This window comes from Vigna radiata, unplaced genomic scaffold, assembly GCF_000741045.1.
Source record: "Vigna radiata var. radiata cultivar VC1973A unplaced genomic scaffold, Vradiata_ver6 scaffold_227, whole genome shotgun sequence".
Lineage (NCBI taxonomy): Eukaryota > Viridiplantae > Streptophyta > Magnoliopsida > Fabales > Fabaceae > Vigna > Vigna radiata.
Genome location: NW_014543239.1, coordinates 178334 through 198475, shown reverse-complemented (window position 1 = coordinate 198475; position 20142 = coordinate 178334). Strand labels below are relative to the sequence as shown.

The 20142-nt window shown below is 35.5% G+C and overlaps 1 protein-coding gene and 1 pseudogene across 3 annotated transcripts; one reads left to right on the top strand and one right to left on the bottom strand.

Annotated features, from left to right (window-relative positions):
* Positions 1–6210: 6210 nt before the first annotated feature.
* Positions 6211–10073, bottom strand: LOC111241047 (sodium/potassium/calcium exchanger 1-like). 3 transcript variants are annotated; one of them, XM_022777450.1, is made up of 4 exons: positions 9714–10073; positions 7636–9552; positions 7328–7551; positions 6211–7244 (listed from the first exon to the last, which is right to left on the bottom strand). In XM_022777450.1, exons 2-4 carry the CDS (start codon positions 7768–7770, stop codon positions 6986–6988), a joined length of 618 nt encoding a protein of 205 aa, XP_022633171.1. In that variant the 5' UTR covers positions 7771–9552; positions 9714–10073; the 3' UTR covers positions 6211–6985. The 3 variants fall into 3 exon arrangements, 2 of the variants coding, with proteins under 2 accessions (XP_022633171.1, XP_022633170.1); XR_002666764.1 differs by lacking the exon at positions 6211–7244 and having other exon boundaries at positions 7251–7551; XM_022777449.1 differs by lacking the exon at positions 6211–7244 and having other exon boundaries at positions 7251–9552.
* Positions 10074–10398: 325 nt separating this feature from the next.
* On the top strand, positions 10399–14951 carry LOC106753264 (annotated as a pseudogene).
* The last annotated feature ends 5191 nt before the right edge of the window (positions 14952–20142 follow it).

Genomic DNA, 20142 nt, shown 5'->3' with positions numbered 1-20142 from the left:
AGATCGAGCGAAAGATTTTGTTTTAGGTACTGATGGTATTCTTCGGTTCAAGGATAGAATTTGCATTCCAGCAAAATCAGAGTTGAAAAAGATGATCTTAGAAGAAGGCCATAAGAGTCGTCTCAGTATACATCCTGGTATGACTAAGATGTATAAGGATTTAAAAGATTCTTTCTGGTGGAGTGGAATGAAGAAAGATGTGGCTGAGTTTGTATCATCATGCTTGGTATGTTAGAAGGCTAAGGTAGAACATCAGAGACTGGGAGGAATGTTACAGCAGTTGGAGATTCCTCAATGGAAATGGGATAGTATTTCGATGGATTTTGTAACTCACTTACCGAGATCGCCGAAGGGTTATGATTCCATCTGGGTAATTGTGGACAGGTTGACAAAGTGTGTTCATTTTCTACCGATCAATCAGCGAACGTCGTTGGAGAACCTGGCAGAACTATATATCCATGAGATAGTGAGGTTGCATGGAGTGCCTGCAAGCATCGTTTCAGATCGAGATCCGAGGTTTACATCTAGATTTTGGCAAACATTGCAGAGATCTTTAGGCACACAATTACAGATGAGTTCGGCATACCATCCTCAGACTGACGGGCAATCCGAAAGAACCATTCAATCCTTGGAAGAGTTGCTGAGGGCGTGTGTTTTGGATCATCTTGGGAGCTGGAGTGAGGTCCTACCGTTGGTTGAGTTCACTTACAATAATAGTTACCATGCTAGCATCGGTATGGCACCTTTTGAAGCATTGTATGGAAGAAGATGTCAAACGCCATTGTGTTGGTTTCAAAATGGAGAATCGGTAATAGTAGGTCCTGAGCTGTTGCAGCAGACTACTAACAAGGTGAAGATGATTCAAGAGAGAATGAAGGCAACACAGAGTGGGCAAAAGTCTTTAGCAGATAAAAGACGAAGACCACTAGAGTTTGAAGTTAGAGATCATGTGTTTATGCGAGTAACACCAACGACAGGAGTTGGGGGAGCTATTAAATCGAGAAAGTTGTCTCTGAAGTTTCTTGGACCATATCAAGTGCTTAGGAGGATTGGTCTAGTAGCATATGAGATAGCATTAACACCCCAGTTGGGAAACTTGCATAACGTCTTTCATGTGTCTCAATTGAGGAAGTACATTCCAGATCCTAATCATGTGTTAGAGGTGGATGACGTCCAAGTTCAGGAAGATTTAACCATAGAGGCTGGACCGGTACGAGTATTAGATATGCAAACCAAGAAGTTAAGAGGCAAAGACATTCGTACAGTAAAGGTGCTTTGGGATGAAGTTACACAAGAGATGACTTGGGAGTTAGAAGAGTTCATGAAGAAAGAATATCCTTATCTTTTTGTTGAATAGATCAATTTTCGAGGGCGAAAATTTTTTGAGGTGGGGTGAATGTAAGACCCGAGAAAAATATAGGGCGTATGAATAATAAAGTGATGAGATGTGAGTAATTTTTAATGAAAGTTGAATGGTTATGTGCTCTAGTCTTGATTAGAACATAAAAAAATGTATGTTATTTAATGGTTTTGTTAATTTAAATGCAACATAAGTTATTGTTCATTTGTTACAATTATAATGTCTGAAATTATCAATGTGGTGTATTGGTTTGTTGGTTGATTTGTGTGTATAAGGTTGTATGAGTGTGAGTTCAAATCCTAGAGAGGGAGGTTTATGAGAAATATTGAAATTTTATTTTTTTATTTTTGGCTGAGGGTTACACTAAATAAAATAAGCAGAAAAAGAAAATAAAAGATATAGCAGTTATGTTTTTAAATAGTGGTTGAAAGATTTTAGGAATAGTGGGTGAAAGATTTTAGCAAGAGCAGTTATAAGTTTTATTTATAAAGAAAGGAAAATATAAAAAGAGTTAGGTTACTTTTGTGAGAGAAGGAAAAAGATAGCATTAAATAGAGAAATTGAAGAGAAAGAGAGTCTGTAAAAGAAAGGGGAAAACTTATTTTTTTTATTGGCTAAGGTATGGGAAGCTTACCTTTGTATTATTATATGATGAATGTGATGATATTATTGATTTAGAGTATTTACTCATTTATTTATTGCGTGAATGTTTATGTTGTAAGTGTATGATCTTGGTATTTTTCTTTTGTAAGCTTTTCAATCTTTGTATTTAATTAATGAAGATTACGTATCATTGTATGAATTCACCTTAGAATTCCCATCATTAAATGCAATCAGGAATTCACTTGAATTCCTTAAATTCTTCCTAAATAAGAATTCACGTGTTTGAAATCCATTTCAAATGGAGATTTGAAGTTTTTTTTGGAAATAATAAAATCAGGCTTTCATTTAATCATAATTAACATCAAAATCAAGGTTTTGAGATTTTTGGCAAGTTGATTAGGTTTAGGGTTTTGTTAATAAAAGTTTCTGGTTTATTAGAAACTTAATCAGAGTGTAATCTTTGTTTTCATAGGAGTCTAGTTTTCTTTTCTGATTCAGAGTGGGCATGAGTGGGTTTAAATCCATGGACCCAAATAAGGGTCCAACTTTCATTCTTTTGGAAGGGGGTAACTTTCAGAGGCTCATTTTGTTCCTTGTCTACTTTTTTTTTTCTTTCTTGTCCTGAAACGCTCACGGCAAAAGCGAGGTTTTTTCTTTTTTTCCTTTCTCTCCTTCCTTTCTCGCGGGCAGTGGTGAGAGTGCAGTAATGGAAGTGAAAGATGCGATGAGGTTGCGGCGGAGTCGAGGTGATGACGGAGTGATGGTGCAACGAAGTCGTGATGCTACGCGAGGGCATTGGCTGTTCGGATTCGCGACACAAGTTTCCTTCCCCTCCACCTTTCTCTGTTTTTCGTTTAAGCTTAGGGATTTTTCCTATTTTCGTATAAGGACGCAGGTTGGGTGTGAACGATGTTGCGTGGATGAGCAAAGGTGGCGGTGACGTGTGTGAGGAAGGCTGACACTGTAGCGGATCGAACCGTGTTCCGTTTCAACATTTTAGGGTTCCTGATCTGGTTCTAGAATTGGAAATTTGGGGGTTCTGATTCTGTAAATTAGGGTTTTGATTGTTTTTCAATTTTGGGGGTTTCTGTTGTGTTGAACTGCTGATTTGATTCCTTCTACGATTTGAGACTTAAGGTTCCATTCAAATCGAATTTGGGACTTTCCTGTTGTGAGATTTTAATCTTGTATTTTCGGTTAAGGTGAATGACTGGGATATGGGTTTCGTCTCTAATTTGGGGTTCCTAATATGATTTTGGGTTGCTCTCTGGTAGTTCAAGTGGTGGCCAGGGAGGTGCTGATGGTGGTGGTCGCGGATGTCAAGGCGACGATGACAACTTCATCCTGTTTGGACTGGAAAATCTGGGTTGATACTGTGGGAACTTATTTGGGTCATAGGCCAGGGTTGAACAGAAATAAAATTATTAACTGCAACAATAAAAAAAAATTAGTTGGGTCTGATTTTAGGTGTGAAAAAAAAACGTGTCTTTCTGATGCTAACGAATAAAATTTATTGAATTGTAAAGAGAGAGAAGGAAATGGTAATAATATTAATTATTATTATTTTTATAAGTAGAAATTTATTATTTAGTAACTAATTGGAATCAAATTAATTACTGGAAAAGAGAAATTAATTTGGAGTGAGAAGGAAAGGAATTTATTAGGAAACAAATTAATTAAAATTAAATATTTTGGAATTTGAAATTAATTGAAAAAGTAATCAGAGTTGATTAATAAAAGTAATAAATAATTTATTAATTTAGACTGGTATGGAATGATATTTTTGTATTTATTTATTTGGAATGATACTCATTTATTTGTTGTTGTGATGTTTATTTATTTATTTATTATTTATTTAATTGTAATTTACTGTTCGAGTGAAACTATGAAAAGATTTAGTTTGAGTACATTATATTTTTGAATTGAGACGGTAGACAATGATGAATGACCAGTATTAGGTGGAAAGTGTGAATGTTTGTTGTACTTAGATATATATGTTGGAATGAGTAAGTGTTGAGATGTACCTGAGGGTGTAGTTGATGAGCACAAGAGTGAAAGATAGGTCCACTTGCTGTACCTAGTAAAGCCTGAGACTATCACCCGATCGAGATAGCAACTTCCTTTGGCCTTGTGTGCGAAAAGGGAGCTCTCGAGTATTGAGCCCTCCTTGTGTGGGGGTGATGGTGCTGTCTGGTCCTTGAGTGACATGAAACATGTTCCTTAGCCAGGTAGGCAGGACTACTCGAGCAGACCTGTAGGAGGGGCTATAGGGGACTTGTGGGGAGGCCACAAGTTTAAGGTAGGGTACAGGAGTGTGACTGATTCTTTTCACGGTGGAGTTATGGTATTGTGGAGGCTCATGGTGTGTTTTATGATGAAGGACGCGTAATGTAAATAGTTTGATGGAGGTACATGAGACGTGGATTATGTATAGGATATAGAAGCAATTATGTGAGTAAGAGTAGTATTACAGATGAATTAGTATTATTAAGTTGTGCTTACTTATCTTGTACATACTTTATTGTTATTGGTTGTGTTATTGTAGCTTACCCATATTTGTTTATGTTGATGGTTGTGTGTGTGTCTTGCGATGATCGTATGACCTTGGTTATATGGGAGCAGGGGGTGTAGCAGATACTCCAGATGCATGATAGTGACGAGAGAGTGGGGGACAACCTTAATTTATTTACAGCTTTGAGTTATGAATTTCAGAAATAATGTAATTGGGTTAATTTTTATTTCTCGGTTATTTTATTATTTTATTGAATTTTGTAAGTGGATTATATTTTCTGGTGAAGTCATAACTTTATTTGAATTCTGCAAGATTTGAATGTCAAAATTTTTAATTGGCACTGCTTTTTGCGTTAAGAGGATTTTGAAATATTTTACTTTAATTATAATTCGTGACACCCTAAATTGGGGCGTTACAGTCTCCGCTTTCAAAAATTTCAACCTTTGGTCCCTAAGTTATAAAAAATGTATCAAATCAGTCCTTGCCGTTGACGGTGTAAGAATAACGTTAAATGTTGGTATGATGTGGCAAAGAAGTTATGAAACGTGGGAAAACGATGTTTTATAGGAAGACAAATAGGAAAATACACTTTGATTGGAATAAAAATTATATATTGTTGATCGTCGTGCTTGCCTTGAGATATTCATGTGGATGGAAGCAGGTTAGGTGAAGTAGTTGCTGAGGTGAAGGATTTGAGCTGAGGTTTGATGGTAAAAGTTCTTCGTTGTAAGACAATGGTTGTTCTTCATTGTAAGACATCAACATCAGCATTTGTTCTTCGTTTGAAGTGTGTGCCCTAAGGTAAGAAAGTTGGTTTCTATTTTGTTAGGTGCGTACCCTAACCTCAAGATCCGGTGTTGGGGTGTTCTCTGTTTGGGGTTCCTTTTGGTGATTGGGGTTGTTTTCTTGAGCTAGACGAAGTATTATTGCATTTTTCCGAGAGGCAATGATAAAGAATCAATGTACCTCTTGCTTATGGGGGAGCTCTCATGGTGCTTCATCATTAAGAGGAATGGTTGGCAGCCAAATGTGCTATTGTGGAGAGAGCTTGCCATATTGAGAGTGGCAAAAACTCCTAAGAACCAGGGCAAGCATTTTTGGGGTTGCCCTAATTACAAGCAGAGTGGTTATGAAGAAGTGCGAGGATGTAATTTCTTCAAATGACACACTGAAGATAATGGAGATGAAAGTGATACTACAATTGGATGGCAAAGGTGAAAGATCATTAATTTGGAGAGATCACTTTTGGTTTGTGAGGGAGAAGGTCTTAATATCCATGTTATGTATGATGGGGTTGATTATCATCATCCTTGTATGTCGTATGTTTTAATTTTGTTGAAGTGGTGTATTTGTCACATTTTGTGATGAAGAACTTAGTTATATTGTAATGGATGAGATTGAGGTTGTAATCAGAGTGTTGGTTGTAATCAGGTTGTAATGAATGACATTGAGGTTGTAATGAACTTGGTTATATTTTGTTACTTTAAGTTGGTTATATTATAATGTTTCTCACATTAAGTTGATGATATCAGAATATGTTTCCATAAACTTGTAAAGAGCAATCTAAGTACAAAGCAATATAAAAGTACAAAGTAATTGAAATATGATTATCAGAATCTGCTTTCATGATCAGAATGAGAATATAAAGAAAGGTCTTTGTAATATAAATATGATGTTCAAGGTCAAAGTACAAAGAGCAATCTAAAGTGATGTTGTTAAGAAACAACCCAGAACAATCTAAAGATGTAGCTATTGTTAACCAAAATACATCTGAAGTCAACCAAAATACATCAAATATCATCCAAAATACATGACAGCTACAATTCCAAACTACAAACTAATACAATCTAAATTACTGTTGTTGTTTGATCTAGCTGGGTTTGTTCAGTAATTTGACTTCCTTGAGTTGGGTCTAGTGTAGCTTCTTGGTGTGGTGTAGGTTCCTAGTCTGGTACAGGTTGCTGTTGTGGTGTACCTTCTTGGGGTTGCTGTTGATTTGCTTGAGGGCAATTAGGTCTTATATGCCCTACTTCTCTGCATATGGAACATTTCTTAGGAATTCCTTTTTGTCCAATTTGTGTATCATCCTTCCTTTGCTCCCAACTTTCAAGTCTTCTTTTCTTTCGTGGTCTACCTGGCAAGACTCTTTTTGGTGGAGGCTGAATATCAGGTGTTGAAGTCCTTTGCCATAGATGAGGACCATTCAGAGGGAAAATGATTGGGTTGTATGTTTCTTCATACGTGCAGGTCCTAAACCAAAGTAGTAAGTATTCTTCAGGATTGATGTTGAGAAACCTCATGGCTGTGAGTGCATGACAGCAAGGTATTCCTGTTATTGTCCACTTTCTACAACTACATTCTCTTTTTTCAACATCAACCACATACTTCTCAGCAATGATGGATGTATGGGTGATCTGAAATATTTATATCCCTGACCAACTGCCAAATGATAAACAATTAATGTTAAGAACAACACTTAACTATTTAGACCAAATCAGAGGTTTTCATACCTAGGCATCCAATATTTTGTCTTGTCTAACTCCTTCTGCAGTCTTTTTTTGAATCTTGGGGCAAATGATACCTTCAAATCTACTGATCTTGTCTCTATTGGATGCCCACCTGTTCATCAAGTACATCCGAATCTCTTCCAACATTGATATTATTGGTTTTCCCCGTGCATCTAAGATCACACTGTTAAAACCTTCAGATATGTTGTTGACAAGTGTGTCACAAACAGGTCTTCCTGTAAACCTGGATCTAGACCAATGTCTGCAAAAATATAAAGTTAAACATTTACATAAAGTTAAACAACATGTTATATTAAATATTTGAATGCGTCTAGATTAACTTGCCTTGGTGGAATTTGTATCAAGTATTTAAATGCGTCTACATTAATTTCCTTGATCTGTCTCATTACTGACTCCCATGCTTCAGGGGTTGTTGATGTTGCAACCTTCCATAGTAATTGTCTGAGGTTTAAGCCAGCAAATTTTTTCCTAAAATTTGAATAAATGTGCCTCACATAGTAACACTGGTCCACATCAGGCAATAAACTTTGTAAAGCTGGCAGAAGTCCCTATTCAAACAAACTATGAGCATTAAATTTCCTTACTTTCTATGGTGAACAAAGTAATGAATTAAAGTGTTTGTTGTTACTTACTTTTTGTTGATCTGACATAAATGTACACCTTGAACAAATTCCCTCACCTCCAAGATCCTCAATTAACAATTCCAAGAAAAAATTCCATGATTCCTTATTCTCAACTTCAACTACAGCATAAGCTAAGGAACACATCTGGTCATTAGCATCTCTTCCAACAACAGTTAAAAGCTCATCTCCATATTTTCATTTTAAGAAACAACCATCCAAATGTATAATTGGTCTACAGGATACAAAGTTGTCCTTACATTCTTTTAAACAAACATAAATTCTCTTGAATATGGTTTTATCCTGGTTTGGTTCTACATTAATCTTAACTGTTGAGCCTGGGTTTGCCCGCAGCAACTCCTCTGCATAATCATAGAGTCTTTCATATTGTTGTTTGAAGCTATCCTCAATGTTGGTTGTTGCCATTGCCTTTGCTCTACTTGTTGTAGTAGCCCTAGACACACCAATATTATATTTCTTACAAAATTTGTTGTGCAGATTTTTCATTTTCATATCAGGATTTGCTTTCATGCTCTTCTCCAACCTGCCACTTAACCTTTTAGAGGTAACTAGACCAATTTTGAATTCTCTAATACAAGTATGTCTGTCCACAATCTTTCTTAGCTGCCATGTACGCTGGGTACTCCTATATCCACAATAAGCGTACCAGGGGCATTTCCCTTGTGAGCCATAACATTTCACGGAAATTCTTCTCTTATCATTCTTCCACAGCTTCAACTTTCTACCATTGTGTACTCCATAACTTCTAATTGCATCAATGAAATCATTCTTTTCAGGGAAATATGTACCAAGTTGTCATCTATATTCTTTCATACTTGTGGGCTCTTTGAAGGTTTCAAAATCTTCATATCTGGATGTTTCAACATCTGAACCATCACTTAAATATATACTATCACAACTATCAGATTTCCACTCACTATCACTTAATCCCCTTGCCTGTACATGCTTGTTTCGAGTAGTACATTCCCTTACTGTTCCCCCTAGCCAGTCCTCTTCATGTTCCTCTTCTTGGGTTTCTCCATCTCCATGCACACTTAATCCACCAAATCATCTTCATCAGATGCATTCCAACTACTACCATCAACCTCATCCTGACCATCCCCCACTCCACCACCAATATTATCCTCACTATCTTGACATGTATCTTTAGAAACCTCATCAAGTTCAGCATGTTCCTGAACAACTTCATCAACATCACCATCACCTTCTTCAGTATGTTGACCACCCTCAACTTCATCATGTTCTCCAACTTCAACTTCAGCATCACCTTCTTCACCATGTTGACACACCTGAACTTCACCATCCTCAACTTCAACCTCATCAAGTTCTTCCTGACCAACTTCAACCTCAAGAAGTTCTTGCTGACCAACTTCAACCTCAACAAGTTCTTCCTGACCAACTTCATCAAAAGCTTCACCTTCTACAACTTCATCAACCTTAACTTGACCAACCTCAATATCACCTACCTCAAGTTCACCTCCTTCAACTTCACCTCCCTCAACTTGAACTCCTTGAACTTCACCTAACTCGGGTTGACTATGATATTCTAACATATGAATATAATCAGGTTGGGATACCATGTGAACCACAAACAAATGAGCTTGACCATTCATTATAGCAATGTTCACCACATGACATGCACCTTTGTCATCACTTAACAATTCCAACCTATCTTCTAATAAAGGGCCACCCAGGGAATACCACAACTCCTTAACATTTCTATAACCCGTCTCTTTTAGTATGGCCATTATTTAAAAAAAAACTCCATCTGTCTAGGTCAATGATCAACATACTATTTTGACCTTCATGATATCCAAATGTCCCAGTGTTCAGAAACTTTCCCCCATGGTGAAACACCACCTCGATATCATAGTTGGACATTTTGGTTAATGTTCAATTATAAAATGCCTATATAAAAATAATTGTCAGACTAAATTCTAAACATCCTACCACCCACTATTACACTATTACACAGTAGGGGACCACAACAGAACGCACTCAGGGGACAATGACACAACATACTTCTATGGGGGACCCCAACAACATAAAATAAGTCATGAAAAACGCACCTTTCACCTTTTCGTTTCGAAGGAACTCCACGTTGACGAACCATGCTTCCAAGGAAGTCGCTCCCCACCACAAACACTGACAATGCTCCTTTGGACACGAATCTCTTTCGAAGCAACCAAGCTCTGTCTCACAGAATCACAGAACGAAGCAATTCCCCAACCCTCGAAAAATAAATCCCCAATTTCACTCTGCCCCAATTTCCCCAATTTCACTCTGCCCTAATTTTTATCCCAAACTTAATTTAACCACATTTAAGAAAAACATAAACAATTTATTTTATTTTACACATACTACAGTCACTTAAACGTTAACATTATTTAACACCGTTAACGACAAGGACTGATTTGATACATTTTTTATAACTTAGGGACCAAAGGTTAACATTTTTGAAAACATGAACTAAACTGAACACCAACTTATAACTTTGAAAAAAAAAAGATTTAAATCTAATATATATTTTAAAACTTGTGATCAACATTCATCACAATAATTACTGTTATGTTAGTATAGAATCACCTATTTATTCATCAAAATATTTTGATTTAATTTTAAAAAAATATATTTAACATATTTGTAATTCTTAAATTTAAAAGTAAAATTATAATTCATCACTTATTGAAATAATTTGATTTTTAATTAATTTAAAAAATATTGATCAACAAATTAAAAAAAAAAAACCAATGAACTAAGAATGTGAAAATGGACCAACGAGATGCATTTTAGTCAGACCCGCGGATGACTAGAAAAAAAGATCCGTTTTAATCAGACCCCCGAATGACTAGAAGAAAGGGGAGACAGGTTGGACTAACCCGCATCATTAAAATGGGTTGAAGAATCAAACCGGTTCCGTAAATGGACGAGTTGGCTGACTGGGGTTAGTCCTCCAGTTCTGTAGAAACCGTGTGCAGAAACTATAATCCAAGCTGGATAAAATCGAGGAAATCAAGGCAATGAGGGCAAAATTAAAACATTCACAAAACAACGACGAAACAAAATCAAGTTGTGAAAATTGCCGCGGAAATCGTCGTTGTGGGAATCGTCGGAGACAAGAAGATGCAGTGGTGGACACTGGATGATAGCTTCGCGATGCAGCGGCAAGGGCACCGGCCTTAATGGGGGCGGGATCAGCGACAGAGCCGGAAGACGCACGAGCTCCCACGTCAGAAGATTCTAAGGGTGATATGGATGCGGCATATTTCGAGTTAGTGGATTGAAATCTTTTTGGCAGGCTGATATTCATTTTATTATTCTTAAATTAAACCATTCCATTCGTAACAATTTAAAATAAAAAATATTTCTAACTTTAAATGAATTTTTAGTATAAACTCAATTAAGAATAACCTAAATTAGTTAAAACTAATTAATATTTCTTTCCTGTACACTAAAATAAGTAGAATAGGACCTTAAACCACTTCTCCCTGCCACTCTTGCATTGCTCGGAAGCTCTCACTTCTCTTTCAAAATTCTTCTTTGCAGTCGCGATGCTCCGCCGCGCCATTCCTTTCTGCTCATCAAGGAACACGCGTATCGGCGTTAGGCACAAATCCAGTGGCGGAAGAAGGCCGAAGAAGAAAACGCACCACAGAGTGGCCGAACTAGACAGGGTGATGGAACTGCGAAAGAAGCCATTGATGATTCTCCAACTCACCTCCCTCATCCAATCTCAGCCTCACCATTCCCCCCTCTTCCTCCGAGATCTCAAGAAGAACGTCGGCTTCGTTAGAAAATGGGCCTTCATGGCCCTCATCGACAAACACCCCTCCGTCTTCCGCGTCGCAGGGACACCCCCTTCCGTCTCCCTCACGGCCCGGGCCCGAACCCAAGCCCAGGAAGAGGCCCACGCCTGAGCCTCCATGGAACCCCTCTTGGTCACCAACCTGCGGAAGCTGCTCATGTTCTGCGTCGATTGCAAACTACCGCTTCAAACGGTGGAGCTCATTGGGCCTCAATTGGGCCTTCCCTCCGATTTTAAGGACTATTTGATTCTGAAGTACCCACAGTTTTTCACGGTTAGGCCCTTCCGTGGAAGGGATTGTCTTCTGTTGGAGGATTGGGATTCCACCTTGGCTGTCACTTCTAGAGAGACTAGGTACGTTTTTGGATGATAATCATCACATGCATTGTGGAAGTTTTTTTATATGGACTCTTTAAATTATGAAAAAAAGTTTATTTTCTTTTTTTCTTCCAAATTGATTTTACTGAAAACTCGGCCAAACAAACAAATGTAATAGTTACATGTCTTGGAATTTGTTAAATTATAGGTTTGTTTTTTTCTTTTTACACATTTTAACATGTTTTGATCTCAAATTGTCTCTGTTAATTAATTTCTTATTAGAAAAAGAGAGCTGTAATTTATTACTAAGAGAGAAAAAAAGAGACAAGAAATAATATTGAGGAAAATGATAGACACAAAGTATGGTTTTATAAAGAACTCAACTCTTAAGAAGAAAGTTAATTTGGTTGTTGACTTTGGTGTTTGTCGTGTCCATTCATCCTTCACAAAAATAAAACATCGTAGTATGTTAGAATTTGGGTTTACACTTAACTTAATCTTATAAAACTAATTTATTAGATGAGATTTGTATCTCCTTATAGATGCTATTTTAGTCTATCACTTGGAAAAAACAGACTTATGAGATTGACTTTATGTTTTGTTTAATCATATCATTGGTCAATAAGGGATCTCAAGGTATCCTTTTATTCCGAGGGCCAGCTATGTCAGTAAGTTGGACTAGATATTTGCAAATGTTCTTCTCATAACAACCCGACAATAAGAAACATAACAGGTCAACAATTATTACCGAGATGGACTCTCAAGTCATATATTGAAGTTTGGTTTGCATTCTAATTTAAAGATATAATTACTGATGAATGGGAGATCTCAAGCATAGTTCATGATTCTTAACTTTAGTACCTTCCGCGAATATGGTCTTCCATGACATTATGAAAATTAAAGTCTCTAATGATTACTTCTCGTAGTATTACTGATCGTAGTTTTATTTATAATGTATTGATTTTTAGTATAATAATTGTTTTTTTTTTTGTGTAAGTTTCTATTTCTAGATACATGTCTGGATTTGTTAAACTCTTAAGAAATTGTCTTCTTAGTTTTGGGTTAGAATTAGCTTATTTTGAATGATAATTTAAACTTTTTTGCAGCTTTATAAGCCTTTATAATTTAAAAGGTGATTATTTCTGTGAAAAGGTGTTACCTTACAATGACATAAATAGTGAGACTTTGAACATAAATTCTTTTGGGTACAAAATGAGTTAATCTATACACTAATTAGATTGGCACAGGAAGGAGTTGTGAACATGAAGGCAAACGGAGATAGGAGGAAGGTGAAGATTTCAAGAGATGGGAACTACCTTGGTCCATTTGCATTCAATATGAATTTTCCTGCTGGATTTAGGCCAAATGTTGGTTACCTTGAGCAGCTTGAGAGGTGGCAGAAGTTGGAGTTCCCTTCTCCTTATTTGAATGCAAGGAGATTTGATGCTGCTGATCCAAAAGCTCGAAAACGATCCATGGCTGTGATTCATGAGCTCCTGAGCTTGACCATGGAGAAGAGGATGACATCTGCACAGCTTGAGGCATTTCATGCAGAGTGTCTTTTGCCATCTCAATAACTGCTTTGCTTGATAAAGCATCAGGGGATATTTTACCTCACTAATAAAGGTGAACGGAGTACCGTGTTCCTCAAAGATGCATACATTGGTTCCAACTTGATAGATAAGTCCCCTCTGTTGCAATTTTATGATAAATTTATGGCACTCTGTGGAAGAGGAAATACTGATCTGTGTGACAACACGAATTCCTTACCAACCGTAATTTAGAAGTTGAATTCGATTGATTCTTTAGTGATAATGCAATTCTGCATCTGTTCCTAGTTGGTAAAGGGTAAGGAAATATAACCGGAAAAGTATGCAGCATAAGGATATCATTCCTTACTTAAAGAAAAAGCACGTAATTACAATCTCCTGATACTTCTACATCAATATTGTTGATAGATTAGGAATATTAGCTACGGCTAGAAAGGCTGTGATCAAAAGTGAAAGTTGAAGTTGTTCAGAAAAGTCTTATCGTTTAAACTTCTGATGCTCATAGTTCGGCAAATATGTATGCCCACAGACAATTTGATCATTGCTCTTAAGGCCTTTTCAGCGTGGTGATAAAGATGATATTTAGGAGTTCATCAAAAGAAGAGGCTAGGCATGAAAGTATTTACAACATCATTATGCATCTGATGCTTTAGTGTAAATATACGATCTTAATCTGAAGATTCTTTTATGGAGATTTTGTCACTCCTTTGATGCATTTGTGGCTGACCAGTTAAAGAGCTATAATCGCTTGAAGACACCAGAGATTGTTCTAAATACTCTCTCACATGTGTATCATACTCAGGCGTTAGTGCTGCTGTGAGAGTTGTTAGTTGTTCTCGAGGTAATATTCCCTCACTCCATATGTTCATATATTATTATCCTCAAGATATAAATTGAAGCTCCCGTTTGCATCAAATGATTAAATCTTTGTAGAATGAATTGAAGCTCCCGTTTTCTTCCTTTAATCATGGTTTTTCTACACTGACTTTTAGATTTAATTATTGATTACATGCTTAATGGACATAATTATCTGTCTAATATAGCACTATGTTGACAAACCCACCTTTTTGTGAAAACAAAGTGACTTCGGTTAAGAATAGGTAAAGATAAAGTTTTCTGCAAGCACTTATATAGGAAAACAAGAGTTCATAAAATCCTATTTGTTTAACCTTAGTTTTAATACACAAATTTGTTGATTAAACTTTTGATCACATTCTTGATGGACATTATTGTCTATTAAACATATTATTACATCGTGGCTATAAGAAACCTCCTCCCTGCCAAAACATTTGGTTCTTGCGAAATAAAATGGTTTTAGTTAAGATAGAGTGTGGATGTACTTTTTTTTTCTTAACAATCACTTGTTGGAAAATCAAATAAGAAAAAAACTTCTATCAAAAACTGAAATTAATCTATATATTAATCATCATTATCTTTTGAAGAAATTAATATGATATTTTTGCATAAACTAATACATAAACTAGTTGTAATGTAACAAAAACATTTATTTAAATTTCTCTATAGTTTTATTTAATTTCATATCTAAAATCGCTCAATGGTCAAACTTCATTAGATCATTGACTAGCCTTGGTGATGATATGATACAAATCTGTACTGACAAACTGTGTGTGTGAGAGAAGGTGACAGAATCATTGGAGAACTCAAGAGTTGAGGATGGACATCCATTGAAGGTTCAAACTCTGGGGAAGTTGATGATGACCGAAGCTTACAATGAAAAAGGATGGGGAAAATTAGAAAATTTTAATTCAAATTTAAAAATCCTATATCTAGATAAAGGGCCAAGATTAACATATGTTTTTCATGCTTGTGTCATGATTTTCAATCGAAAAGCTTAAAGTGAAATTCCAAGTTTCTAGATAAATTTTGTAATATAAAGTATAAAGTATAACTTAGGTTCATTCTCTCTCAAATGATACATATTGAATTGCATTTTTAGTATTTTTTTTTTCAATACATAAAATTGAGGGTTTAGGGGTTGAAGAAAAATAAAATGTGATTCGAAAAACAATATTACAAATCTTAAACAAAAATTTCACAAAATCAAATCATATCAATCTACATATTCAAATAACCAACCAATTCAAAAATTATAATTTTCTGAACATTCAATATAAACTTAAACAATTGATCAATTTAGTTAATAAACTAAACCGGTTTTATAGAAATGAAATCTCAATATCATTTAATTTGTATTCAATTATCACATCAAGATTTAATTTATTCTTATTTTAAATTCTAATCTGAGAAACTTGATATCATAAAGAGCAAAATGGAATTTAGAAAAGAACAAACCTAAAGTAAAAAAAATTGATGCAAAGCTTAATTTGACTTGTTTGATATTGGTTTCATGAATTATCCTTAGAGATTTAATTCTCCATTAGTGAAGAAAATAAAAACAGAGAAGAGGAGGAAAAGAACAATGAAAAATGAAAATGATTTTTGAAAAAAGAATACCAAGACACTTTTTTTGAATTTTTGAAACTAAATAAATGATTTTATGTTTACTTTTTTTAATACAATTGGGCTTATATAGGTTTTGAAAACTAAAGCAAATGTATATTTAATCATGGATTTTAATCAAGTCCATAAATTCAATTGTAAAGGTTTAAGCTAATACACACAAAAATAAAAAATAATACAAAATTTTAGAAAATTTGTCTCAAACAAATCATGTGTTCATTTTGAAACTTAGAAAATCTAGAATCCAATGCGACTATAATAAGTCAAAAGTAATATTTACATAAAATATTTATGACCAAAACAACAAACAAAGATCAAATAAAATAGTATATAAAATTAAATTAAATATATATAATGAATTTACTTTATTACTAACGAAATAAAATGTTTTAAGAATTGTAAATAAAGCATATAAAAAGTGAAATCACTGTACAATAAATATGTAAACGTGTAAACAAAATATTGTGTTATTATGTGTCATCCTTCATACTTATGTGACACTCTTCACACTTCTATCACATTAGCTTTTCCTTTCCACGATTTGATTGAACTTTAGTATGTATAATTGAAATTGAATTATTGACATATGCTTCTTGATTAGCTTGCATTCATTGATCAAAATCGGTAGCCCAAACAACCTAGACTATAAACACTATTTGCACCTGTTAGATATTGTTAGATATTGTGTTTATTTCATTTACATGTTCATTTGTATTTGGGCTTAGCCCACACTCTTATTATTATAAATACATTACCCTATGTGTATACACAGACACATAAGGGAGATTTCCCCTCATCTCTTTTACTATTTCATAGCACCTAAATAAGTAAATTTTAAAAATTACAAATCCAAGAAATTCAAAATAAAGAAAATTAAGTATTATTTTGATGGATAACTTACCATGCTTCTAGTTACTCTTCTAAAAATATTATCTTCTTATTCATTTTCTTCTTCTATAAAAATATTATGTTCTTATTCATTTTCTTTTTACTTATTCATGACTAATCACATCCCACACTTACGTCCAAAGAAAGAAAGAGATCTACTTGAAAAGAATCTTGTTAGCTATAAAGGAACCGTGAAGTCTACTAATCATGTTTTTGAATATTTGTTGCAATACTATGGATGGTTGATAACGGGTGAAAACACTGTTATTTGATACTTAATTTTGATACTAAAAACATTATTTTTGACTTAGAAACTAGCTTGAAATCATATTTTGTTTAAGTTGTGAGAATAAGAGAGTTGAAGGTGGAATTATTGATTTTGGTTCTAGATTCCCTTGTTTTAACAGGAATTGATATGATTTAGAAGAAGAGTTGAAGTAGCAAGGAGTTGGAACTCAGAAGAACTGGAAAAGCATTAGAGAAAGGAGTCGAAGGACGCTTGTGCTGAGCGCAACTCTAGTGCCGCAGTTTACGACTGGGCGCCCTTTCAGGGGCGCTAAGCGCAAGTACTCTCGCATCCACGCCGGGGTGCCCTTTTAGGGTCGCTGAGCGTTGGCGACTGGGCTTAGGTTGTGTTTTCTGTAATTGTTTCGAGCTATTTAATGATTTGGACGACCTAGAGAAGGTATCTTTTGACAGAAATGTTGGAAAACAGGTAGACTTTGTTTTAACACCAAGAAGGGGGGGGGGTGAATTGGTGAGTTTCCAAAATCAGAGTCTTTTCGCAATCTTTAAATCAAAGTACAAAACTTTACAAACTTTCTTGAACCGCAAGTAATAGAAAATTAATTGTAACGGAAAATCAAAGTTGACTACGTGAATTGTAAAGTCGACTGAAAGTAAAAGAGTATGGATAAAGAATTCAAATGCAGGTTTTTATACTGGTTCGGCCTCAATGCCTACATCCAGTTTCCTTCCAGTACAGGAAGTAAATGCACTATAATGGCAAAGCTTTTACAACAAGACTTTTATAGAACACCTCCACGTCAAAAATATAAAACACCTATCTAACCTTCTAACCAAAGTATAGGCAAACAACACAACAAGACTTGTAGCAAGATGTCCCCTCTCCTACAATCTGCAACCCACTTTGAACAATCCTCAAAGTGTACCAAACTCCACGAGTCCAACCCCTGTAGTCACAACAGGTAACACAACAATCACCAGGATGCCAACAAGAATCTTGATCAACCCAGAAACGCCTCAATGTGTAGATCCTGATCAAGCAATGTGTGCAGCGCAATTCTCCTTCAGAAACTCCTCAAAGAAAGATCACAACTGTTTTCTTAATGAGTTCTTAGAGCTCTAATCTTTCAAAGAACAATCTGAAACATAAAATGAAATTGTTAGATTTCCAAAAGTTCTTCAAAATAACTTAGGTCTCGTCTATTTATAGATTTTTATAAATCAGACGCTCCTGTAGTCGATTTTACTACTAATATAGTCGACTGAATTAAATGAGTTATAACAGTTAAGACACAATAGTAGTATTCCAGTCAAACCAATTAATTTCTCAGTCAAAGTAGTTTGATACCTCTTCCGTCAACATAAAGAGGGCATATTTGACACCTCTGGCTAGATACTGGATGGAATTCACTCATGCAAACATCCAGCCATGCTCCCATGTTTCCGACATCACGATGCACAAGATCATCTTCATCTACTACATGCTGAGGCAGATGGATGTGAACGTCGGAAAGGTGATTGCTGATGAGATCCAGAGCTACGCTACTACTGTTAGTAGCAGGACACCGTTGGGACATCCGTCCCTGATTACGTATTTGTGCCAGCAGGCTGGGGTGGACATTGCAGTTCCACCTTATGAGAGGCCGAGGAGGGCCATAGATGCCTCATATTATCAGCAGTACCGTGCAGAAGACGAGCCAGCTGGAGCAGCACATAGGAGACGTCCTAGGAGAGCAGCAGCACAACAGGACGATGCACCTGGAGATGCACCAGCACAGCATGCCGAGCCATTCCAGATGAGGGACATGTATATGTCCATGATGGAAGCTAGGATGAAGTCTCTATGTAGATTAAATAAAATCACATAAAATGAAATCAAATAAAATAAAAGAAAAAAATAGAATAAAACAAAATAAAAAATTCAGAGACTGGATTCAAGATATTTTTTTTCTTTTTGTTGAATTTTTTTAGGAACTTAATATAACCAGGAACCTAATGCAGTGCCCCAATCATAGGAACTTTAATCTCCAATTTCTTGAATATTTCCATGAAACGCTCAAACTGTTTTTCTTTTTTCTTCCTATGATCCTTCTTTGGGTGAAGAGGGGAGTTTTCATATGATTCTTTCTTTTTGCTTTCATCCTTCCCCTCTTTCTTTTTCTCCTTGGGACATTCTTTAGGACAAAAAGGACTTTTCTCAATTTTTTTCTCTTCTTCCTCAACCCCTTCTTTTTCTTTTTCTACTTCCTTCTCTTCTTTTCTCAAACATTTTTTTTCTTTGCTCTCATCTTCTTTCTTTTCTACCTCTTTTTCTTTCTCATTCAAGTTTTCTTCTTCCTCTCTCTATTTTTATTTCTTCCTCTTTCTCTTCTTTTTCTTTCTCCTCATTGCTCAAACTCTCTTCTTCTTTTCCCTCTATTTTTCTCTCATCCTCTCTTTTGTCTTCTTTTTCTTCTTTCTCATTTGGAGCTTTGTCACTTGTAATGACAACATTTTTTCATTCCTAATCAGGCCTCTCGTTGTTTGTGATCTCATTGAGCATCTGACTTAGGACCTTGCACTAAGCCCCAAAATTTTGTGATGAGGCCTGAATATTTTTCTGAAATGAGATAGAGTCTTTCTGGAACTGTTGGAGAGTCTCTTCAAGCTTTGTAGTGATATCAGCTTATGGTGGACTAGTGAATAGTCCTCCATCTTGCTCATATTGATTTTGATTTGTGTTTGGGTAAGGTTCCCACCAGTAGTTAAAATCACCTTGGTAAAACTGCATCCTGTTAGAGCATATTGTAAAACCTGCACAGAAATTCTAGAGAGAGATTGTTAGTAATAAAAATATAATTCAGAGATTGTGAGTTTTTCTCTATTTTTTTTTAAAAAAAATAAAAATGGAAATTGGGGATTTAAAAATAAAAATAAAAATTGATGGAATAAAATAAAATAAAATAAAATAAAGTCAAAATCAATCAAGAATCACACAAATAGAATAGCTTAAACCGTGAGTCCCCAGCAACGACGCCAAAAACTTGTTGGGGGAAATTCGGAAAGTGTACCGAGTCGCACAAGTAATATAAAATGGTAAGACCAAGTATCGTATCCCAGAGGACTCTCGGCACTTAACAGTTGTGTAAAAACAAGATTAACTAAGACTTAAAATAACGAAGATCATGGATTTATGGTGCAAAACTAATAAAGAAAATAAATTGCAATTGA

What these genes read in the sequence shown, in the direction of transcription:
- LOC111241047 (XM_022777449.1), bottom strand. Translation starts at nt 9,392, where the DNA reads ATGGCCATACTAAAAGAGACGGGTTATAGAAATGTTAAGGAGTTGTGG.